This window comes from Colossoma macropomum, unplaced genomic scaffold (genome assembly GCF_904425465.1).
Source record: "Colossoma macropomum unplaced genomic scaffold, Colossoma_macropomum, whole genome shotgun sequence".
Taxonomy (NCBI): domain Eukaryota; kingdom Metazoa; phylum Chordata; class Actinopteri; order Characiformes; family Serrasalmidae; genus Colossoma; species Colossoma macropomum.
The window spans coordinates 27,883,943-27,910,065 of NW_023494810.1; the positions used below are offsets into that span (position 1 = coordinate 27,883,943).

At 40.3% G+C, this 26,123-nt stretch overlaps 1 protein-coding gene across 3 annotated transcripts in view; it reads right to left on the reverse strand.

The window, feature by feature from the left end:
• Nucleotides 1-11,397: 11,397 nt before the first annotated feature.
• magi1b (membrane associated guanylate kinase, WW and PDZ domain containing 1b) overlaps nt 11,398-26,123 on the reverse strand; it is a 224,947-nt gene continuing 210,221 nt past the window's right edge. For all 3 annotated transcript variants that reach the window (XM_036559163.1, XM_036559165.1, XM_036559162.1), the window contains exons 19-23: nt 24,110-24,203; nt 23,908-23,995; nt 20,478-20,618; nt 17,374-17,512; nt 11,398-13,283 (exon numbers count right to left, since the gene is read on the reverse strand). In XM_036559163.1, the coding sequence (XP_036415056.1) occupies nt 12,049-13,283; nt 17,374-17,512; nt 20,478-20,618; nt 23,908-23,995; nt 24,110-24,203 (1,697 nt within the window). In that variant the 3' untranslated portion in view covers nt 11,398-12,048. The remainder of the gene's footprint in view (nt 13,284-17,373; nt 17,513-20,477; nt 20,619-23,907; nt 23,996-24,109; nt 24,204-26,123) is intronic.

The following is a 26,123-nucleotide window of genomic DNA, read 5'->3' on the forward strand; positions in this document are numbered from 1 at the left end:
GCTTCACATCAAGCTCTGAAGCAACCCTGGTCCTGGAGTTACATTTTAGGTCCTGATTCTACATTTTAGGCTACATTCACATTACCAGGTTGAAGTGGCACAAATCCGATTTTTTGCCCTAATGTGACTCAGATCTGATGTTTTCAGGCCTGTGTGGACATGCAAATATGATCTTTTCAAATCCAACCTGAGTCACTTTCATTTGTGGTCCTAGATTGGATACGTATCCGATTCGTGGCCATGTGACCCTAATATGAACATTCAGATCGGAATTTATGTGCTTTTTTTCCCACTGCACGTGCGCCATCATTCAGCGTTACCATGGCAGCAGCGCCGAACAGAAGTTAAAGCTTGTAAACGGTGGACATGCAACACATCTCACCTTTTTCACCAGCTGAGAGCTGATCAGAGTAAATTATCTTCACAGGGAAGGCTCATTCTTACCGTTAGTCTGTCTGCTGATGATGCACGTCATGCGATTCATTCATGTGACGTTACCGAGTAAGATGTGCGCATGTGGGTCATTTCAGGACACCGGTTTGTTCACATTAATGACAGATTTGAATCACTTACCTAAACGTGTGAACGTCAGAGAGATCGGATTTGAGCAAAAAATCGGATTTGAGAAATGAGGCTTGTAATGTGAACATAGCTTTAGTGGTTTCTCTTTTCTAAAACCACTCAGGATGGGCTTGCAAATTAGTGGATTAGCTGGGTCGATCGTGTTAGAGCAGGAAACACCAGGACTAGGATAAAGAGCCACTGGGGTAAAGTTTTGAGGAAGATGATTTAATGTAAGATGTTACTTGAGCACTACATTCAACCACTCAGCCTGCCTGCATTCCACCACAGCTGCCTAAAACTGTACAACTTAGTGAAAGATGTTTTTTTCCTGTGCATATTGTATGGATCTACCTTGACAGAAGAGGAAAGAAATGACCATGACCATGCCCTGAATTAATTCCTGTTCCTCCAAACAGGTGGATTAAGCACGGATGGAAGGTTACACGGAAATGGAATGTTTTACTGCTTGTAAATATGCTTAATTCATTGTGAGGAAAATGGAGATTAGCACTGACACTTAGACTCTGCTCTAGCTGTGATTTTGTAAGATAACCTAAAATTGCAGATTAAATTGAAAGTAGTGCATAAGCAACATCTCTGACTTTTGAAAAGTCACTGTACAGTATGTTATCTTGGGCCATACTTGAGCGCTCAATATGTTCCCAAGGTCATCTTGCATAAGTAGATAAGGCTAATCAGGGAATCGGGGCTATCAGATCAGTGCAGGTGGATCTGAATAATGATAACACTGGCGCAGACTGGCTGTAGTTAAAATTGTTAGATAACATATTTCAGTGGGGTTCTGGAAAAATTGGTGCTTTTTTAAGGATCCCCAACTAAAAGAATTTCACTAGTTTCCATTTGCACCTCAAGTTCAATTATATTCAATTATACATTTCACTTGTAATCTATCATGTTCTTTTTCTAATTCACCGACTCCTGCTACAGCACAAACATGCTTCTAAGGGATATTTGTTTGTCAGCAGTGTGCTGAGAGAAAAAAAAAGCTTTTCTTCACTGCTAAATGCATTCCAATATTGAAGACACATCCTGGCTTTGAAATGAAAAGCCAATTAGAAGCATTTTACACTCAACAGATGATGAACTCAAAACCATGGAAAAAGCATTCTCATACAGATCATGCAAACAAGGTGCAATTGCAGATTTTTGCTCATAGCAATATGACAATCAAAGCAAATGAGGGGAAAATAGGGGGATATTTACAGACTATCCAGCAAGATTAAGGCTAGGACCTTCTTATTCAGTTTGCCACTAAATTTGCCACTAAATTTGCTTCATAATCAGTTATTTATTTGCCTAAATGATTCCATTCCTGTGTTTAGGAATCATTTCATTTGTTTCATTTGTATTCATCATAGAAAATTGAACCCTTGAGCATTTTGATATTGTTATTTCCCTCTTAGAACCAGTATTGACCTGAGCTCATTGATTCTTTTTGAGTTTTCATATGCAAACGTTTGGGTGCCCCTGATCAAATGACAGTGATATTCTAGTTAAAACAAGTACACAACCTCTACAGAGAACACACATCTGCATATGCACAATTATCATTCATTTGGTGAATGCAACATATTGAGGACAACAAACAACATAAAAAGTGGTATGTGCAAAAGTTATGGTACATTTCTGATTTTAAATTAGTTTTATAATATGTTAAACTCTGAAATGAGCTAAAATTAGCAGAAGCGGCATATATGAGTTTGTTCCCTGTAGAGAGACTTTCAAAGAGATGTGTTCAAACTCAGTCAGCACCTGCAATACTACACAAGGAATGCTATTGCTAAATGAAGTTATTCTAAGTAAAACCTAAGGCAAATTTAATTGAAATTCCAAGGGAAAAGCAAGGCCATATTACTTGATGGAGCTAGTTATTGGTAGAGGACATGTGATGGATATTTCTTGCCTATAAATTCTTTTGTCATGGAAACAAATAGCCATAGAATTACTAAGGCAAAATGGTGTTCAAGTTGCTATAGCAACACTGATGCCTCTGATTCTCCTCCAGACTACAGATTTCATAGAGCCAAAGTCTCCATTTAGTCCTCACATACATACATACAGATAGATAGATAGATAGATAGATAGATAGATAGATAGATAGATAGATAGATAGATAGATAGATAGATAGAGACAAAGCAGCTTTGTCTACTAACATGAAAGCAAGATGTTACATACAAAATTACTTTGAAAACCCAGAGGGCAAAACTGCTTGCCTTCATTTTGCTATTCGCTCAGTGTATGCTAGCAACAGCTTTGGCTATTCACTCAGCACTAACAGTGTGAGGCATGGTTGCAATACAAGTGTTGGACTGAGAGGCTCAGAATAACTCAAGGTCTCCCGTGTTCTGTACAGTTCAATATGGGTATAGTAATTAAACTGAAACCACAGTAACAGTTAGACTGCAGTATATTCAAAGTCTGTTTTTTTTCCTGTACCTGGTTGCTTTGGTCCGCTCAGTCAAGCAATCAGCACGTGGTCACTTGCTATTAATGCATGGGGCCCTAATTGAAATCAAAATGCATTCCACATGAACCGTTTGTTGTTCGGACTCGGTGGAAAAGCTCAGCTCAGGTGCATGTACGAGAAAAAAAACAGCCCGGGCTGACCACCTGTCCAACCACAGCCTGTGATGTCAAGGTAGAAAAGGATGCAGTACAGCAGTGGTGATGGACAGGAGCTGGAGTTTGAGGTCGTAACTCATGAAGAATGAGAAAAAGTGGAAACTTCAAAAGAGCGGCGTTCTGGCCAGCATGCTATCCCCCTCAAATGTCAATAAGAAATTCCTCTTGAAGTCATTTCTGTACTTCCATTCTGTCCTAACTACTGGTTTCACCTACACCTACTGTTTGTGTATAGTTACTGTACATTTGATTATATTTTGTACATTAGTTTAATGCTTTTACAGCACATTACAGTTCTCTTTAGTACCATGTTAGGAAGTGATCTTGATTTTGTATTTGGAGAAATTCATCATTTCAAGGATCAACTAATAAAAACATTCGATTTGACTGCATTATTGACTGCATATACCATAACTGACAGTTTCATCCTCATTACATTACTTTATGTTCATTTCAACATCAGTACCACCTATTTGTTGGACCTTTTTAATGAAGTTTGGCCTGGGGGTCTCATCACAGTTTGTTTGCTGATTGACTGATGCACACCGTGGTTACAAACCATGGTTAAATATTAGTTTAACTGCTAGTCTTAAATGGTCACAATAAATATGACCATACAAAGAGCTCAGAAGAACCCTCAGACATTCTGGGCCTCCACTCTTTCCTATGATTTGCCACGTGATTGGTTGCTTCACAGCTATTTTGAATGAGTTTTATCTTTGGCATTTTGCTGTTGTGCTGCATTCACATGTTTGTGTCAAAAAATGTGTACCTCTATGAGGTCTTTCTGCACCTTATAGTGGTAAATGGCTGACGGCAGCATGAAGCCACACAAATGTTGCCATGGTGACTGAGGAGCTGGCAAAAACCAATGATTATTAGAGAGCTTCAGCAGTGTAGATTGTTTATTTAAGGTGGAAGATGCAGAAAGATGTTCTGTACTCTGTATTTTCTTAGTACAATACTGGGTTCATCTGGAAATCAACAATGAGATGTTTGGCAACCACGGCTTTACAAAAGAAGAGAAGGGAAAACTGAACCTCCATTCACCGCTGCAGTTGTGGAATGTTGCCACTTATGGTGGCAGAATTTTCTATTTTGGCTCCTTTGAAAACAATGGAATATTTGGTTTGCTAACGCCCGCAAAAATGTGAATGCAGCATTAGATTGTACATTTATAATAATTAAGCAATCGGTGGCATGTTATTTAGGCTATTCATTAATTTGAGGGATTTCTGTACATGTATGTGTTGTCCATGGTCTCTCATGCACTGTGCCGGTTAACCGCCTGGTCCTGCAAACGACACCGAAAATTAGCCTCCCACTGCAAGTTATTTTGGTGGGTCCAACAGATCTCTAGTACCAAACTTTAAAAACTTTTAAATGTCCATGCCTAATCTAGACCAGCCAAAAGATTTTCTTGGAAATCCCCGTTAGTTTAGGGCTAATGTACTGCTAGAACCCTATAGGGGTGCTTGCAGAAATTAGCATTATCATGTAGGTGTTTTGACCGACTTTCAATATGTTTGGCCCAAACTGAAAGCCTGGCACTAATAGTCTCGGTTCTCCACAGATAAACAGCTTGTTTTGATTGTCAAGATCCGATTAAGATTACATCTGACCTACATGTGCCATTTAAAATGTGGCACAAGCTGATTGACCACATCATTTAAGATACATTTGAACGTGTGAACACTTTGATCACACCACTGACTCTTATACAGGGTTTTTGTAACATTTTGAGCAAAAACATTACACAAAACAAAAAATTAAGAGAATATGTAGGCATGCATGTAAATGGGATAAGAAATAAAAAAATTTCTATGCTCAAACATCTTTGTTTGGTCTAGACTTTGGATTTTTGAGACTAAATAAGATCTACTATGTGCATGTTAATATAATTAATGCCAATAATATTTCACAGGCTCATTCCACATTATGTATTACATATTAGTGAAGTATCAGACTTTCATATTAGCCTAGAACATAACTTCAAAGACTGTGCAAATGTCAATAAAGCCCAGACATCAATAAATTATGACTGGTGTCTAGTGAAATAATGTTATTACATGACCATTTTCCAACCTCTCTTTATCCCTTAGAATTAAACAGGCTGTTTATAATACTGTGCCTTTAAGGCTGAAATATGTAAATGGCACCCATTCATGCTCCTTATAACTTCAGTGTGATGCAGGCTGAACAGTGGGATATAAGTAAATGTGATAACATGAAAACATGAAAAATGTTTTTACAGTTCAGTTCTGTTTTTTGATAAAAATGGACTGGGAGACAATGACACCCCTTAGACACTTTAACAATATTTACATACTGCATCTATTTATTATTTTTCTAAAATGTTTAATGCATGTGGCATCTAGCAGCACAGACCAAAAGGATCTTCATTTCCTAAAAAAAACGTTAAAGTTTCAAAGTGAACGGCATTAGCAACAGCAAAACAGTCCAGATACTGAATTAAAAGAATTGAAACTAAATAAAACCCAAAAGCCTCTCTTCCTTATTAACGCACTTGCATGTAATGAACATTATTTTCTTTAGAAAATGCCCAGATTCACTTAATAACATTATTCAGATTAGCCTTCATCGTGTTTAACTCAACGTGCCAACCCACTCAAGCTCTGCCAAGACAAAGAAGGGAACTTGCACCAAGTTTATTCAGTCCTCGAGGTATAAATCTCATTTCCGTCAATAGAGCTGTTTAGCGGCAATTTTATTAACTCATCAATGCCACCCAAGAAGAAATGATGGCAGTGACAGCCACGTCTTCAATACCTGCTAAACTGATTCACTACCACATTTCAGGAATCGTCTGTAAACACAAAACGGTGCCGCACCAAGGAACATGAATCCATAATTGACATCTAATTTACTGTGGTCTCTGACAGGGGGGGATAAAATGTGTTCTTGCTGGGCTAAAAGCCTGCACTCGGCTCTCATTTATAAAAGTCCACTGAAAGGCACTTTCTGCTGTTTGACTCACTCACTTGAGTGGTTTATTAACTGGAGAGTCACAACCTCTCCTTTCAGTAGATGTTGGCTTGACATTCTGTGACCTGAAGAGCCTAAAATGTTAGAAAAAGAACATTTAGTTTCTTCCAAAACACACTAATCAGGAACATAGGCTAGGCTATGGGTTAGCCAATTGAACCTAATGGTCCATTTATTCAAAAATGGATTCATTTCTGACACATACCCATATGAATTTAGGAAAAAAACAAAGAAGTGTAGTGTTTTGTGAACCTATTTTGACTAGAGATTGGAAAATCTTAGCTACGTTGCTGTCGAAGTCCTTGTTAGGGAAAAAATATTCCGGCCAGCTACGTTGAGAAACAAACAACAGTATGTTGGGTTGAAATTTCACTTTGACTGAATGTGAAAACATCAAGGAAGACCTAAACCCAAATAGCAACATATAGCTAATAGCTATGAGAATGCTAGCTGTTATGGAGAAAAGGTGGAAAACATGCTAATCAGGGGCACAGAAAAGGATGTGTGAAAAAAAAAAAATCTATTGTTTTGTGAACACATTTTGACTGAAAGTGAAACAAATGAAAAAAGAAATGGTTGCTAGCTATGTTGCTGTCAATCCTTGTTAGGAACAAGAAGATTCCTGCTAGCTACCTTTCAAAACATGCAACAGTATACCAAGTCAGTTGTGATTTCCCTTTGACTGAAAGTGAAACATCCAGGAACACATAAAATAAGCCAGCAGCACATTGCTAGTAGCTAGCAGTGGTGAAAGCTAGCTGTAATGGGGGGCCTGCTGGTGGAAAACATGCTAATCAGGAGCACAGAATAAGATATGTGTTAGCTAACTGGACCTAACGGCCTGTCCAGTCAAACGTGGATTCATTTGTCACAAATTCTCATCTCAATTCCCAAAAATGAAATAAAATCTAGTGTTTTTTGGACACATTTTGACTGAAAGTGAAGACCTAAAACAAGACAGCAGCATATTGCTAGCAGCTAGCAGTGGAGAATGCTAGCTGGCACTTCCCATGAATAGAGTTCAGTTTATCTTCCATTACCTTTTCAAAAGCAAAGAGAGGCTGCTGTTTTTATTTCTGTAAAGGGATCTGTACTTTAACTTTAACTTCAAATAAAATGATAAAAATTAGCATTTAAATGACCACAAAAACACTCCAAATGCCTGTCTCCAGCTTTAACATGATTTTGGGCTGTCCCACCTCACTGACACTGAACTTCTCTAAGAAATATATACATTAAAATCCCTCAGTGACACCATGATTACAGTGTTATTTTCTTCGGTTTTGAGCAATTTGATGTTAAAAGAATGATTTTCCCTAATAATTAAATTAACACACAAAATCCTTTTAACCAGAGTCTCATATTTTATGTGCAACCCAAACCTGATGCTATATATAGGAAGTTGCATCATCTTATTGTTTTCTGCAGAATGACCATCAGACAAGTAAGTATTCTTATTTTCTCAATTTACACACACGAAAAATTGATTTGGCAGCTTGTGTATAGCTTGATCATTCAACCCTGTTAACAAAATTACTGTTAGAAAAAAAAAATATGCATAAGTACGTAATCTATATGGTTATTAGTAGTTAGCATGTAGCATGTGTGCCCTTTCAAGCTAACCACTCCTGAATGCTAGCTTATTTTAGGCTAAGTTCGCAAACCTGTTACCCATCTTTATAAACTTTTACAAGTTATTTTAAATGAAAATGAAATGAAAATGGCCTGAGACAAAGATTTTAATGAAAGTGTTTTGTCCAAAACAACAAAACAAACATCTTTCTGTTCTGCTCTATGTTCTATACTTCATATGTTTTTTATGGCATTAATATCATCTAAATGGTGACTATGACCTCTGTGTTCAGCCCTGTTACCCAGTCAATTATGATGAAAATAGCACATATATTATCTGATTTGACAGCCTGAAGTGGGAAAATAACATTTTCTGAAGGTTAAGCACTTACCTTGATTTATACTTTGTCACACTAAAGGAAAAAGTACACTTTTATAGAGTTTCAAGGCATAAAATGAACTCTACTCACAGAAGGTGCCAGCTGTTATGGAGGGGATGCTGGAGGGAACTAATGTCAGCGCTAACCCTCTTGTCATAGCTTGAACTACAGAGGAAGCTTTTGCACCTCCGAAAAGTAGTTTAGTAGTGCCAGCAGCTCTGTCTCTCGTTTATAACTTGCAATAATTTCCAGGAAGGATAATATCAGGAAAATCATGCTTCCATTCATTCATGAAATACTGAAATGACTGGAGTTTAGTAAAGGCTATAGAGAAGCCTTCAGACACTTCCTTCAGGTAATGCAACAGAGCCAGCTTTAGTCAGGCTTTAGAAACTATTTTCAAAACATGAGAAACAGCATCATTTAGCTGTTGCCAAGCTAAAGGCTTACAGATCCATGAAGCCTGAGGCTAAAGGTGAGCGCTAAAGCAACTGTAAGAGGGCTACAAATGTTTATTTCATGGAGAGAAACCACTAAGCTGTTAAAGTGTTAAAGGCCATCGTTATGATGTGTGAAAAGCAGTCAAGCCTCAAGTGAATGTAAAGTTTACCTGCACTGGAAAAAACAGGGTTGGTTTCTTGTTTGATTTGAGCATATGTAGTATGTTTTTTTCATCATACTTCAACACGTCCCTTCTAATATGGCAAGAAATAGACCTCTGAAATCATGCATCATTCTACAGATGACATCATTCCCATATCAGGAATTCCAGGGTCTAAGCCATTTTTCTCTGTGGGGAGAAATGAATGGAGTACAGTATGACACCATGACTTCAGCGGTCTATGAGGCTGAAACAAAGGTGGAGGTAGCTGCAGGTAGCTCTGAAAGAATCATGAATGCTTCTGCTTGCTGCACTGCAAAAATTTCCTCGGAAAGTGAAAGCTCCTTAAAGCAGCACTATGTAAGATTTGGGGATTTGGAGACCTCTCTGGCAGAAATGTGTAATTACACACAAAATGTGCGTTTTGTAATGTCGGTTGTGCTTTGGACCCCACAAGTATAAATAGGTGAAGGATGTGTCTTCTGAGGATGTGAGTGGATGATCTCGTAGTTTTATCATACTTTAATCAGTATAATTAAGCAATAAGACATGAGAGGTCTTGTGTTACTGTGATTTAATCATGGGGAAGGGTGTTCTTAGGCATGACACAAAGTGGAGCCCCTAAAACCCCCTTCCCTGTGATAAAATCGCACTGGCCTCTTGTGGCTTCTTGCTTTTATAAAATGTTAATTATTATTGATAATAAATGACAAAGTAGTATTTCATCAAGAAATGTAGTTCCTTAAAAGCATGATGTTGTGACCAAGCAACCATAGACTGCTGAATGAGAACAACATTCAGTTGTATGAACTTTTTAACTTTTTTCTCCTTGTGACTCAGTACCTACTTCTTTCAGTTTAAAAAAAATGTAGTGCAGCTTTAAATATAGGCAATGTATGTAATACTTGCAATTATGATGTAGGAATATTTTTGTGAGTATGCAGCCTATTAATAGATGTCACATATTTTGAGAAATGTCAAGTAAAACTGCCCACAACTACAAGAATTTATCTTTATGCAAAGACCAGCATCAGTGATCAGTCGCTGCATCACACTACCAAATGAAGAAAACCTCATATTCAGTTGGTAAAATATTTACTTTTACATATTTCACTATGTTGAAAAGTGATTTTGTTTTTGCTTCCACTTATTTTGAATAGCTCCATACTTTTAAGTAAGACTTTGACACATTATCAGTGTGTTCACTTAAGTGTAATTTGTCTGCACCTTTGCTCACCTCTGCTTAAAAGAATCTTGATAACATTGCTATTAATAAATAAATAAAAATAATAAAATTAGTAAAAGAGAAGTGAAAAACTAAATATCACACATTTCAAAAAATTGGAATTTTCAAAAAGGAATTTTGGAACATTTCTATTGCTTCATTTATGATGAGATTTTCACAAAATGTAAAGGACAGGTAATATGTAAATATATTCTTTGGACAGCAACAATATGCCTCAGTCATAAAGTCTGATAATGAGATGTTTCAATTTCAAAAAAAAATATGAATTTCATGATGAATGGACCAAAAGAAATGCTTCAAAATCATTTGGAACAAAATCTCTTCTCACCTTACAAAGAAAGTTTTTGATGTCTCCTGTAAACTTGCCATTTTGGAGATACTTATGACATTCTGGACAGTGACAATTTATAGCCCACATTGCATATATAAGCTTTTGATACGCTTTACCTTCACAATCTCTTCTTGCAGTGTATTTGTAAGTCGACCTGCTGAAGATGCAACTAGAGAAAACCAGTTAAATCCATGTTTTAAATGAAAAGTTTTAACTATCTTAATGACGTCCAACAATGTGAATAACAGACGATTACCAACCTGACTTGGATAATGGGGGTCAAGTCAGAGGAACTTGCTCACCAGTCCTGGATCACTGCTTTTCGATCAGGTTAAAGAGAACCAAGTGATCCAGAGACTGTCTATTCAACTATGTAGAGTAACAGCGCTGAGTCATAGATGTCTCTTTTTTCCTTGTTCCTTTCTATCGTATTTATGCCAGTGCCTCTGTCTGTCAAGGTTCCTGGAACGATGTTCTGCTTCCATGTTATTTTATTCATTAGGATATGACATCAATATTCTTTACTCTGAGCGTAAGCATTATAAATACAACCCCAACTGCCCTCTATTCTTTCTCCCCCCGTCCTCATCTTGTCATCCTCTCTATATCGGAGAACAGGCGTCTCTTTGCTATTCAGCAGATAACCCCGGAGAGAGACCGAGAGGGGCACCTCGCTGGATTTTTAAGAGACGTCGACTCCGTGGGTTGATTATTGAGTCTCTCGCTCTCCTTCCCCTTTTGAACCAGCATGGAAATAAAGAAGTCTTTCTTCTCTCCTTCTCTTTATTTGAGACATGTTTGCACAGTCTTGCAGAAGAAATCCACATCTTTCAACAGCTTAATACACTATTGGCCTCCCCCACAAACCCACCTGAATGTACTGCTACTTCCTCCTGTCAAAACCCAAGGCTACATCTCGCTCTTCTTCCCTTTCTTCTGTCTGTTTCAGTCCCACTATTTTTTGTTTCCACACTTGCCTGCTAACATGAGAAGGGCAAGCTTTGCACACTGTACACACTGGATGTGTATTAATCAACACAAATCAAAAGAATCTGTATATATATTACTTTTATTTTCACATTATCATCATAATTTTTCTTCATTTTCCCTTCATTCTCGTAAAATGATCACCTCTGAATGTACACATACTGCAAACTGTCAAAAATATACAAATGAATGCAGACTTGTGCTATACTCTGGTCAAATGTTTAAAAAACATTGGCACTGAGGGAGAGAAAGAAAAAAATAAAAGGAAGAAAGAAAAGACACTGAAAAGTGTGAAGACATGCACAGCATACGTGAGAGCACCAGGTGAAATGAGGTGCTCGCTGCATGGGTTTGTTCTTTGAAACCGAAGATACTATAGTCAGACAGTAGTTCAAAAGGCTGCCCTTTATAAAAGAAAAACCATCAAGAATGGTACTATTAGGCACATAATCGTTTGCTTTATACATAGTTGTCAATCTCTGATTGAATGTAGAACTGTTTTGGAATTGTAGAAAAAGAAAGGAGAAAAAAAAACAAAAAAAAACAACCAACAATTCCTGGAACGTACAAGAAAAACCATTCTTCCGCTGTTACAAGTTGTCAAGGAATCTCTGTCTAGGAAAACACAGGAATGTCAAATCCGTAGCATGGTATCCAGGGTCTTTGTGTGGTCCTCAGGTGAGGGTTGTGGAGTTTGCCGGTCCGCGTGGCGGTGTATCAGATGCTGAGATCTTTGGGGTTGTCTTTGTTGGCCTTCCTCCTGGGCTCGGGTAGTTTATCATTGGCTTGGCTGTAGCCAGACTTGAGCTTGCGGTAGTAATCCCTCACTCTGTCTTCTTCCTCTGAATCTTCCTCATCTGTAGACAGGTCTCGGCCAAGGCTTCTGGTCCTGTAGCGGGACGGCCCTGGAGACTCTGCCTTGGTGTATCGGCCCCTTCTCTCAGGAGAGCGACCCCTCAACAGTGAGCTGTACCGTTGGAAAGCTGTGTCCGAGTCAGGGGTTCGGACACGGGGAAGGCTCTGGTCCTGGTAGGCCCCTCTAAGCAGGCTGTCCCCTCTGTATGTCTGCTCCATGGATGTGAAATCCTGAAGGCGGTCAGATGACTTGCGGGTAAGAGTGTCGTCCTGGTTCAAACGGTCATATGACCGTCGAGTGAGAGCGTCATCCAGGTTCAAGCGGTCATAAGATCGTCGGGGGAAGACACTGTCCTGCTCGTACAAAGGTCTTGGCAGGGGACTCTCCCGGTTCAGCCTGTCTAAGGCAGGAAACTCTCTCAAGACGCTGTCTACGCGGGATGGAGGCTCGGGAGGTGGAGGCTCCCTCAGGACTATGTCCTCTTCTTGCTGGGGCTTGCCATTGCGAGGCCTGTCTGAGGAAGGGTTAGAGGGCAGGTGGGGGGACTGGTATCTGTAGCGGTGTGGGGAACGATATGGTGATCTACGCCGGTGGGGGGAACTGTGGCGGTGCCCTGACCGGTATGGTGAACGGTGCCTATGAGGGGACGAGTGCCGATGGTGTCGTCTTTCTGGCGAGCGGCCATGCCGTTGTCCATTGCGGCTGTCCAGGGTATTCTCTGCGCTCCTGGCCCTGCGCCTCCTTTCTGGCGAACGGTGCCTCCGGTGGTGCTGATGGTGCGAGTCGTCCTTGCTGGACTTCTTGTTGCTCTTCTTCTTGAAGAATTTGCCAGCTCCGCTGCCTTCCTTGTTGTGGCGCTTGCCCTTGCCCTTCTTGTCTGGAGAGCGATGTCTGTGGTTGGAATGGTGATGGTTGGAGCGGCGGCCGTGCTCATGCTGACCCGTCTCTCGTGCCCTTTTGTCCTCATTCCGGGATGGTTTATGGTCTGGTGGAGAGCTGGAATCCAATGGAGGATGGGATTGAGTGTCAGGAGGTGCTGTGTTCACTTCCGAAACAGTTTGAGCCCCGACGACGGGGCCGTTGTCGATGTTGTTGTCTGGAACATAAACAATCAATTATAGGTAAAACAAAGAAAAATTTGAGCCAGGCTGGCCCAGTGCTTCGAAAAACATTAAGATCATCACACAAGGGTAAAGAGTGATTACCACACATGATCTTAGCGCTATCCTGAAAAACCACTATGCGACTGACATATTTTGGTTTGATGCAAAGGACTAATTTTTGGCAATGCCTTGTCTTCAAATCGACACTGTAGTCCAGGCATCCAGATGTCCAGCTAAGGTCATCCAGGGGTGCCACAGCACTGCAGAGTTGAAGACTCCAGCATACCTGATTCAACTCCTTTGTTAATTAACAAGCTCTTAATGAGCTAAATCAAGTTTACCCAAGTGCTCTGACACCCAGAGCAATCATCAATAGGAAAATTTATTAGCAGTAGCATATCTAGTGACATGACAAAGGAGTCATTAATCACGATACTGAAAACCCATGAATCATTTTAGCACATACTAATTGCTTTAGCCAATCCAGTCCTAAATCTAATTTAAGGGAGAAGACGATGAAATATAATTGCAAGCCAGAAAGCAATGTCTCATATGAGGGCGATGATTCAGCCAAAGCATACATGGCATAAATGGCAAATGGTTTTATGTATCCAACACAGCAATATGTTCAAGCTCCCATTTAGAACAATCTTTGGTTTGGCTTCAAGACAAAATCTTGACATTCATGCATTTAAGTAGTTTTACCCAACTGAGATGATATGTTCAAACTTGCCCAGGGCATACACAACGTATGAGTACACAGTCTGGGAAAAACAGTGGTACAGAAATAAGCACATTCAGGCTAGTCTTAGTGCTTTTCGTGCTCTATTAACAGTAACACTCCATTAAAAGTCCTATACAGCCTACGCCTGTAATTACAGGAATAGTTTGGCAAAAAAAAACTGCTTCTTTAGTTTAGCTCTGGAGCTACAGGGCTAATGTTGCTGACAAAAACTTGAAGTCAACAGTCACCCAAATCTTTTTTTTTGCAAATCCATCCCCAAAATGTCTCTCAATCCACATCCAGGTCTTCATTAAGGCTGTCCAGACTTGTCGATGTGCTTGTAGGATACAAAATATTAACATACTATTAGATTAAAAAAATAAATAAATTTGCCATATAGCTAAACATTGTGGGCAGCCAGAATCAGCACACCTGCCCTAAATGGGCTGCCACCTGTGTGAAGCTACACTGTGAAGTCTTTACAACCTTAATGACCACCTAGATGCGGTTTATCAAAGTTTTGAGCAAGTATTTATGGAAAAGATTTTGGGTAACTATTGGCTTATAGTATTTGTTTGTAATGTTAGCCTCATAGCTTCAGTGCAAAAATGAAGAAAATTTGGACACCAAACATGTCTTGGCTGAACACATTTTTGGGGTAAAAGGAAAATTATGTAAATATGATCTTCTTAATTAAACCATTCCTTTACTCAGACTAATAAACCTTACAAAGCTATTAGCACATCTTGCTCAGCCTCTTTCTTAACAAATCTACAACTTTACTGAGGCCTATACTGTGTTTAGCACCGTACAACATGGGAGGGTGTGATGTTAACCTACTTTAGCTAGCCAGAAACCCAAGCTAGACAGAAATATTGAAACTGTGGGATTCTGCGTATGTTAATGGTGTCGAAAGATGGTTCACATTAATATCAAAATAAAAAATAACGGAAGACACCTATACCAAAACTGATGGATGGCGACTTGCGCATTTCATCTGTGAGAATGTGCAGCCACAGTTCAAAGGCGTGAATCCATCCCCGTTGGGACAGCGCGACAGGAGTGGCCATAGCACTGGCAATGCATTGAGCGTAAATGGATTCGTCTGCATGGAGTGGAAGACGGCGCGGATGACCGGCTGAAGCAATGACGGAACGGCATGGACAAGGCAACTACAAACCGTGGTTTGGTTTTGGTAGAAACCAGGCTCTCCTGCCTTTTCGTTTCTCGCACCGGCCGCGGCTTGGGGAGCGGCCATCGCTGAGACAGGAGAAGAAGAGAGCCCGGGACGATAAAAGGTATGCAGATTCAAATGGAAACAAAAATAAAGAAGAGAAGAAAAGAGAGAGAAGCAGAACATTTAGAACCCTGAAACAAAAGGCCATGAGATAGTGATAGTGGTTTTGCAATGGAAAAAGGTGTTTATTTGTTCAATTAGTCAATCAAAGATAGAGATTGTCCATAAAATGCCCCCACCCTTGAGTGAAAAATAAAACATGAAGAGAGAGAGAGATCCACAACACCACACACAAGCACCCAGCAGCATTATAGACCCAAGCTCCATAGACACTGTGAGAGTGGATGCTTTAATATGTCCATACAAATACAGTCCTGTGTAAAAGCTGACCCTTCAAATATTACATTTGCACTCAGATCAGCCATTAAGTACAAGTTATTCCTTATTTAGGAGATATTTCTGAGTAGATAAGGAAGCCTAAGGAAGGAGAAAGTCAAAGGGAAAATAAGTGGTAAAAAACAGGTTTCCAGAACTGGAGTCAAAGCTACAGAGAAAATGGGACTCCTAGCAACCACCTGAAAGACCTGGTAGACCACCACAACTGTTACTATCACTTAAACAGTACTTTAAAGCTCAAAACAATGGACTGCCCACCCCAGAGCCAGGACATTGCTGTTTGGGATTACTTGGATTGTGAGAAGCAGGAAATGCAACCAAGACTGAACTTTAGAGGAACTTTCAGAGGAAAAACTGAAAGCAAGTATCCTGAAAAGAATAGAAGCTGTAATAAAGGCAAAGTGTGTAACACTGACAACATGATATTATATTTAGCTGTTGGGGCGTCTATGCAATTTTCCATTAAATATGTATTTCCTGTTTTTCCTGATGCTGAAAAATAAATAACTTGTACTTAATGGCTGTTTTGACTGTAAATGAAATAAATGAAGTGTCTCTGACTTTTGCAGAGTACTGTAAACACACACATACACACACAGTCGCTCACTCAAGTCACACACGCACAACAGTGAATGAAGCGATTTACATTGCAAACAGAAACTGGCAAAAAAATGTGGAAGAATGAAAAAAGAAAACAAAAGTACAAAAAATGGTACAAAAATATACAACCTCACAGAGTTATCATATTTTGCGGAAAAAGACACATCATATCACATTCTGAACTTGACAAAATACATGAAAGAAAGTAGAGAACGAAAAAAGAATGCATAAAAAATAAGAACATCAATCGAGATCAGTTGGAACAGGTATGACGAATCTTCCATAAATATTATGGAAAATGAAGTCTTTAAAAAAAATGGTTTTCACTAAAGACGTCATGCAGCAACAGACATTTTTAATGTTCGGCAAGTGAGCTGGATTATGGCTTGATTTTCAAAATCACACAGAAGAACGAAACCTAATGGTAGTGGAGAGCGGGTGAAGTCCACGAAGCGTCTGTTCAGAGTGCAGCCTGCTGAGTCTGCAACGTTACATAAAGCATGTGTGGCGAGATCCGTGCGTGAACAGGTTCTACTACAGTATCGAGTGAGTTCTCACTGGAAAGGGTAAAAGGTCCTAGAGCTTTCATAGTCATCAAGTCTCTACAAGTCTTCTCAGTAGCGTACATTCACCTTCAATAAATAGCATAAATATGTTACTTACACCGCACTGACTTGGTAACGCCATCAACCAGGAGGGTATAAAAAGCAGTTTATCAAGTTTATCTTATTATCAGCTTTAAAATAGATCATTTCATGAGGGCTCTGAGAAGTAGTAAACTTAGAATCCAGTTTTAGTTTTACAAACAATCTTCCTGCTTCCTTTCAGTTGCTCTTTGCTTTCGGTTTAGCATTAAAAACATGTGCCCAAGAACGTAACCACTACCCAAAGAAAAGGAAACAAAAAACAAAAAACGAAGTAGAACTACATTTCCCAGTGTCCCCTGCTAGGCTAGCCTGGTGCACAGAAGCAGAGAGGAGGGCAAAAGGCAACAGGAAGAAGGCCCATCACCCAGTAGCAGGAGCCCAGGAGAGAGAAGAGGTGCTGCTGTCGCCCCAGAACCCCCGGAAGCTCTGTCAGGGCGTGAAGACGGGGGAGAAAGGGATGTTTTCGTAGATGGACCCACCATATTCGGGCACGGAGCCGTCACCCCTCTTCAGGACGAGGTGCACTGTCCGGCCACCGTTTTTGATCAGTTCTATGGCGCGCGCGTGCTTCATGCCTTTGGTGCTCTCGCCGTTAATCTCCAGAATCTCGTCCCCTACCTGAAAGAGATCATTGTTATCAGAATCGTTATTATGATTATAATTGCAGGTATTATTACTGATCATATTGTTGTTGCTATCTTGAACTGAAGTGAATGAAAGAGAGAGAGGCGGAGAGAAGACAAGAGAGAGTGAGAGGAGATGAAAACAGAAAAACAGGAAATGAGACAAAGAAAGAAAGAAAGAAAGAAAGAACAAAGAAATGATAGAATGAGAATGGCAGAGAGAGAGAGAAAAGAGAAAGGAAGGATAAGTGTAAGATAGGGAGGAAGACAGAAAGAGAACAATAAAAAGTAAGGAGAGAGAAAGAGATGAGAAGGAGATAAAATGGAGTGATAAGAGCAAAAATGAGAAAGAAATGAGAGACAGAAATGAGAGAAATGGAAAAAAAGGAGAGAAAGAGAGAAAGGAGGGGTGAGTGAAAGATAGGAAGGAAGGCAGAAAAAGAAAAATGGAAAGGAGGGAGAGAGAAAGAAATGAGAGAGAGAGAGAGAGAGAGAGAGAGAGAGAGAGAGAGAGAGAGGATAAGAAAGAAAAGGAGATAAAGGATGAGAGTGAGACAAGAGAGAAAGGAAGGAGAGAAAGATAGGAATGGGTACACAGAAAGAAAGAAAGAAAGAAACAAAGAAATGAAAGAGAGGATGACAGACAGAGAGAGAGCAAGAGCTGAACACGGAAAGAGGAGAGAAAGAAGAATGAGAGAGACAAGAGAAAAAGAGAAAGGAGGGAGAGAGAAAGATAGGAGGGGATTCAGAGAAAGAAAGGAGAGAGAGTGAGAGATGAAAAATCAGAGAAAGGTGGGAAGAGAGAGAGAGAAATAGAGAAATGAGAGACGAGAGAAAAAATGAGAGAAGGGGAGAGAGAGAGAGTAGAAGAAAAGAGAGAACAAAAGGAGAGAGAGAAAGGAGGGATGAGGAAAAGGAAGGCAGAAAGAGAACAGTAGAAAGGAGAGAAAGAGAGAGATAATGAGAAAAGCAGAGAGAAACAGCAAGAGACACAGAGGAATGAGAGTGAGACAAGAGAAAGAAGAGAAAGTCAATGAAAGAAAGAGAAGAGAGAGAGAGAGAGAGAGAGAGAGAGAGAGAGAGAGAGAGAGAGAGAGATGGGAACAGAGTAAATTAAGTCACCAGCAAATCAAACACAAATCCAACACCAACATCTCCACATTTCTACAATCAACACTGTCAACACAGCAGTGACGGGCGGGAGAGACGCACAGAGACGGAAGCTATCGAGACTACGAGAGACACACGGAGAGGGAATGATGCAGGAGTCCTTTTGTTCTATTTTCCTCCCCGCCTCTGGCTATCTGTCAGTTGTGTTCTCCGGGGGAACGCCACTCCGACAGCCGCTCTCTGTTCCTGACACCTTCTCGCTCTGCTTCCCTCAGCCTGAGCTCCATTATCCTCTCATCTCCCTCTCCGAACCCAAGTCGCGCTCCGGCGCTAACTGCCAGCTAAAGCTGCATATCTACAGCTTATTAGCACGCAGGAGCTGTTGCTAATGACACCTATAGTTAACCCTTCCGCTGACCCGCAAACGAACCTGCGAGTAACAGGACAGGTTCTCAGTGAACCGTCACATTTCGAGCAAAGACACATTTGTGAGAGAACTCTGGAGTGAGAGTTCTACTAGTGCTAGGAGTTCAAAGCTACGCTGCTGAGGAACAGAGCTGGAGACCACGAGAGACTCCTTCTCTATAGCAAGAGATTGTTATGGAGCATATCAGGGTGTGTGGAGATCTGATCTAGGAGCAGTTTTCCCAGCTGATTTTGGTGAGCTTAGTAAAACTAAAGAGCTCCTAGACCGGCTAGCTAGCTACTCCTGCATCTCCATGCCCCAAAGCCCTTCAGATTCTCCTTAGTTAGACTGCTAGCAGTAGAAAAGTAGTACACAAGTATTGAAGGACATTGTCCACATTTGGCTGCCTCACCAGTCTCCTTTATCCTGGTTTCGCCTCTCAATATACCCACTGCCCTTAGTCTGTGACACTGTTTGACATGTGACACTGTTTGACAGGGACTGCATTCTAGTAAATGACACTGTCCCACAGCTATCAAATAGATGAATATATAATAATCAATAAGTCTGGGCCCATATTGTCAAAATAGCAAGTGTATAATTTTACATTTTAGAGACAAACTTAAAAGTGACCCTCACTCCACCACTGTCCATGATTTGTACTGCACTGCCTTTGAGAAATTCACCCCTGATTGAGTATTCAGAGTCAGATGTGGTAATCAATAAGTCTGACTATGAGGGGTGTTGAGGTTTATGGAGTCAGATGTGCAAATCAATAAGTCTGATTAGGAGGTGTGTCCAGGTTCTGGGAGTGAAACGTTGTATTCAATAGTTGTGATTAGGATGTAGGTTGAAAGTTAGTTATACGTAAAAAAATGTTTCGTTACATTGTTCTATATTATTAGTTAATTATTGCTCAATTGTTCAGTCTGAAAATTTAAGGCTTATTTTAGTCGAAGTACAAATAAAAATCTACATTTAGAGAACATTGCACTATTGCTACTATTGAGTCTTTATATTTTCCATTCAACAAGCAACAAAACGGATGAAAGTCAATAAAAATAACCCTGAAAAAGTTAACAAGAAACTGTTGCTGAAATGGATGTTTATTTTTTTTTGGCACAGTATTCTGTGATGCTGTCCTCAAACAAGGTCTTTTTTAATCTCTATAATTTCAAAATAATATGAAAAAGATATCCAGCAACTCTCCTAACTGTCCCTCTGGTTATTCTGTTGCTAGTGAACGACTAGACTTCTTCTCCGGCCCCTTCTAGTAAGTAAAAGGTGTGCACTGGCACCTAGTGTACCAAAGTAACAACTTTTCAAAGTTCAAGCCTTTGCTGCTGATTTTGAAACCTCAAATATGAATTAGTGATTTGAAAAATGTCTGATTTTGATAATCATCATGGTGTAACTGTCCAGGCCTATGTGAAAGGAGACGTACCCTCATCTTGCCGCTACGCACTGCTGCTCCATCCTCGGCAAGTCTCAGGACGTACAGGTCCATGTTGTACTCACGTCCTCCTCGCAGACTGAAGCCAAAACCTTTACTGTCCCGCTCCAGGTCCACTGAGTAGAGCTCATCCTGATGCATACAAACACATAATTATGGATGTAAGTACAAAGAAAGCAACATGTATATGGACACCACTTAGACAGGCATGTAAATTTGTCACCTTAGAAATGAATGGATTTGATTTAGCTTGTTTTGGAAATGCATCATGAAATATCAAACGTCACCATGTTTTAATTTGATTTGGTTCTTTTGATATAGTATGTAATTATTTGTACACATACACTACACAGACAAACGTGGCTGGTGGAGATTTTACAAAGCAGTGGAATTCAGATAATAAAAATAATAATTTTGAAAACTAATGGCCAAAAATGAGCACATACTTCATTAAGTTGGCTTAGTTTTTTCTTCTATGCTGAAAATTTAAACACTTTTAACTTCTACAGCTTTTAAACTAGAAGAACTAAATTTTAAAAGCCTATATCCAAATACTGTGCTTGTGCTTTTTGAAATGATCAGATGTACGATTTTTGTACTGCGTTCATTCAAAGATGATTTTTTCTTTAGAACGTTCAGAAAACTCACATCTAGCTGCCACAAAATGTCACAGTAGACGTCTCTCACACTCAGACATTACATACAAATTCACAAATTTACCAGCATACACTTAAAATACTATAGCTACCATAACAACCATGTAAAAATAACCTAGTAAACACCTGGAACACCACAGCAACCACTTAGAAACTCCCTAGCAATAACGAGAGAAAACATAGTAACCATTTAACCACACCTTAGCAATCAGCTCCAAAACCTCAGTAACACCTTAGCAACAACAAGAGATAGCAACCATCTGGAACACTATAGCAACCACCTAACAACCTTTTGGAATTACTATATAAACCCAATTATCATCAAGAAACTTTCCCCGATTCTAACATTACAAAATCACCAGCTTCAGATTGATTGCCTTTTACACCTCTAGTAAATGTGCATCCAGAGTGCTGCGTATGTACAAACACACAACCACACAAACACAAACCCCCAAGGTCAGACTCTGTGGTGTTTTTTTCCCTTTTCTTTCTTTCTTTTAAAGCGAGGCTTTGGTTTCCAGAGAGCAGCCCACAGTCACCTGCAGGAAAGTCACCCACATATTTGATAGCAGTGGCGGCTGAAGCGCTGCATGAATAATAGATAACAGCAGGCCTGGGCCGCGTGGGTATTTTTGGGCCAGGAGAGACAGAGAGGAGAAAAAGGAGAGAGAGGGCAGGGGGCATCTCTAAAGCAGCAAAGAGAACAAAGCAGGAGGACACACTCGCTCGACCGAACTCTCCACCACGTCACAGCCGCAGAATGTCAAATGCTGGGCTGAGCAAGAAGCCAACACTGCAAACAATCGTACCTGATAACATCACGCTCTGGTCAAGACTTTGACAGATCACTTTTAATATTCAGACGGGGGTTTTAGACTGTAAATAACACTCAGAGTGTACTATCTGCGATGTGAAAGATGTTGTAGATACTGAGTAGGGGAACTAAAAAAGTGCTTATTAACAGGGATGTCCCAATCTGATCTGAGAGAAAAGCCTGTGTCTATTTTAACTGATCTTTATCACCTAAGTTGATTCAATTCTGATGCTTTTTTGTATTTTACCTCACTGGGCTCTATTTGTGCTATTGTTATAGATGTGACATTAACTGACATTCAAAATTTATGCACAACTCACATTTAAGAGTTAACAAGCAGTTTATATTCACCGATCAGTCATAACATTATGATGACCTCCTTGTTTCTACGCTCATTGTCCGTTTTATCAGCTCCACTTACTATATAGGTGCACTTTGTAGTTCTACAATTACAGACTGTAGTCCATCTGTTTCTCTGCATACTTTGTTAGCCCCCTTTTACCCTGTTCTTCAGTGGTCAGGACCCCATGGACCCTCACAGAGCAGGTACTATTTGGGTGGTGGATCATTCACAGCACTGCAATAACACTGATGTGGTGGTGGTGTGTTAGTGTGTGTTGTGCTAGTACGAGTGGATCAGACACAGCAGTGTCACTGCTGGACTGAGAACAGTCCACCAACCAAAAACATCCAGCCAACAGTGTCCTGTGGGCAGTGTCCTGTGACCACTGATAAAGGACTAGAGGATGACCAACACAAACTGTGCAGCAGCAGATGAGCTATCGTCTCTGACTTTACATCTACAAGGTGGGCCGAGAAGGTAGGAGTGTCTAATAGAGTGGACAGTGAGTGGACACAGACGCTGCGGATAGGGCTGCCCACGGCTCCGGGAAAGTATGCTTACTGCCCCCTAGTGTGTGTGGATTCACTAGTGTGTGTGTGGTGTTTCACTGCACGGATGGGTTAAATGCAGAGGTGAAATTTCCACGTTGTGGGACTAATAAGGGTCACTTAATTTTAATCTTAAATTAGCAAGTAATTGGCAGCTTAGCACATCTGACAATGTGTTCACATTAGGAAAGTAGGCTGTAGGCTTTGTTTACACAGCAGGTAAAAGTTGCATGAATTCCGATCTGGCTGTTCAGACTGAGTCGCATTCGCCGCATATCGGATACGTATCGGATTTCAGTACCACATATGAAAGCGTCTCAAATCGGAAATGAAAATGTCACATTCAGTGTGTTTTTGCTGTTCACACTGACACACAGACACACATCTGTGTCACATATGAAGAAAAAGATCAGATTTGGGTCACTTTCACCTGCTGTGTGAACAAAGCCTTAGAGACTTAGGAGTAGCTGCGATTTAAGGACAATCAATGAGAAATGTGGCAACAGGACTATAAGCATATAAATTATGACACTGTGAAACAACAGTGTAAATGATTTGGTCCAGCAAATTCCACTGACCAATCATAGACATGGGTTGCCTGAGGTCCCCAGGCTTTACTCTGAATATTTTGTTTTTATCAGTACTTTCTTCTGATTCTCAACACATGGAAGAGAATCTAATAAATGATATAAATGTGTAAACTTAGAACCATTGTTCATATTAAAAGGGATATTTTTAAAAACGCTGACAAGAGCTGCCTTGACACCCACCGAAACATTTGGGGCCACATTAGTGATTTCTTGCCCCGATGTGAAAGTACTGATTAATAGTCGGTATTGGCAGATACTAAATATTAGGACTTGGATCAGATCAAGGTTCAAAAAGAAAATAACTACAGAACACCACTAAGTATAGAGGCACCACAAATAATGTAAGCTACAATATAGATCTGTGCATCTGTGTACACTGTACAGTGATGGTGCTGGCATACATGAAAAGAACCCCAGCATTGGTGTGTGTGTGCGAATGTTGGTGATGCAGCGTGGAAGAAAAGCTGTACCTGATTTTGAGCTTGTGTTGGAGCTGCTGGAGGAGGAGCTTGAGGCGTTTTGAACTCGAAAGACTCCTGTTTTGGTTTGGTGTTGTTCCTGAAAAAAAACAGAAAAGAAAAAAAAAAATCAAACAATATAATAAATTTGTGTTCTGAGCTCAGCAGAGTTTGAAGCTCAGATGTATGTATGTGTGTGTGTGTGGGGTGCTACCTTGGCTCAGGTGCAGTTTGCTGTTGAGGTGCGTGTGTGGTTGTGATGGTGGCGATTTTCTCAGCGTTGGTCAGCAGTGAAGCGTTGGAGGATTCTGAGGATTGAGAGAGAAAGGCACTCTAACAAACATGCACTATTAAACAGAGTGAAAGCTATAATTATTGCCACCCTTGGAAAACATTTGTCGGTATGTTATTATTTAATAACTGTGTGAGTGAATGACAGAGTGAGAGACACAGAGAAAGACAGAGTAAATGTCAGTGAGAGAGAGTAAATGTGAATGTGAGTGAGCAAGAATGAGTGACAGAGAGAGAGTTACAGAATGAGACAGAGAGAGAGAGAGAGAGAGTGAGAGTGAGAGAGATAGAGAGCGGTTGAGTGAAAGTGAGAGAGTGAGTGAGAGACAGACAGATAGAAAGTGAATGTCGGTGAACGAGAGTGAGAGACAGTGAATGTGAGTGAGCAAGAATGAGAGATAGAGAGAGACTGAGTGAGAGAGTAAGACAGACAGGGAGACAGAGAGAAAGTGAAAGAGACAGCAACAGAAAAATAGAGACTGTGAGTGAGTGAGAAAAATAGAGATGTAGAGAGAGAGAGAGAGAGAGAGAGAGAGAGAAACAGCATTTATGAGATGAGTGAGAGAGAGAGAGACAGACATAGCTAGTGAGAGAACGTGTTTGAGAGTGCGTGAGTGAGAGAGACAGACAGTGAGAGAGTGAGTGAGTGGGAGAGAGAATGAGTGAGAGACAATGAGTGAGAGAATAATTTAGTGAGAGAGAGACTTAGCTAGTGAGAGAAGGTGTTTGAGAGCAGGTCAGTGAGAGAGAGAGCGATAGAGAGAGAGAGAGAGCGAGGGAGCGAGTGAGACAGTGTCTGAGTGTGTGTGTGACGGATAAAGCAAAAAAAAAAACTAGGATTTCTCAAAAGCTTTAGGTTTTTAAATCTCAGAACTCTATTCTCCACAGCGCGTCTATAGAACAGTCTAACTGTGACTGCGGTGCAATGTTCCATGCGCGTCCTGCATTAGAAACCCATTTCCAACCCACCTCAACTGTAATGCGTAAATGCACCAACCGGCTTAAAGCGCTGCTCCGATGCTGGCGTAGCGCGCCAAAGCCGGACGGGGAAAATAATTGCACATTTATCACACCGAGCAAACGCTGTCACTGCGGCGGTTCCGTTTCATTCTACACAAGGCTGCTGTCTCCAAACCCCCGCATGGCCTCCACTCTCCAAAACACTTCTTATCGTATCAGAGTGCTTCTTCAAAATGACTGCGGTTTCAGTCACTTTAGCCAAGAGCTGTGAGACAGACTACTGTTCAAAAGTTTGGAATTACCATTAAAAATCTGGCATCACAGTTTTCAATAATGTAAAGCCAAATTAGCTGCAGGTAAGTGTATAAAATGATTGTGATATGATGTACTCTCCAAATAATGAACAGAAAGTTGATATTTTAGATGTGGCAAGAAATTAATAGATAAGAAATGAGAGATTAAAATACAGTTTAAGAACTTCTTATGATATTGAATAAAGCTTCTAAAAAGTATACTGTAGTCTCTTGCTTATAATATTTCAAAACATATTTCAATAAGTTAAAACTGAATAACATCTATTAGTATGATAACCTACAGAGCCCCGCTGGTGACATCCTGTATAAATAAAAATAATGCATAGCCATTACTTAGTAAGGCATGGGAACAAGATAATGAAGTCATGGCCACGGCTTAGTAAGGCGTGGGAACGAGATCCTAATGCATGGTCACGACTTAGTAAGGTGTGGGAATGAGATCCTAATGCATGGCCACGCCTTACTAAGTGGTGGCCACGACTTAATTATCTCATTCCCACACCTTACTAAGTCGTGGCCACCCATTAGGGTCTCGTTCCCACACGTTAATAAGGCGTGGCCGGGCATTATTTTTATTCATGTGGGATGTCGCCAGCAGGGCTCCATAGATTCCAACTTTTTAAACAGTAGTTTCCGCTACATTAGCTGTCTTCATCTCATTGG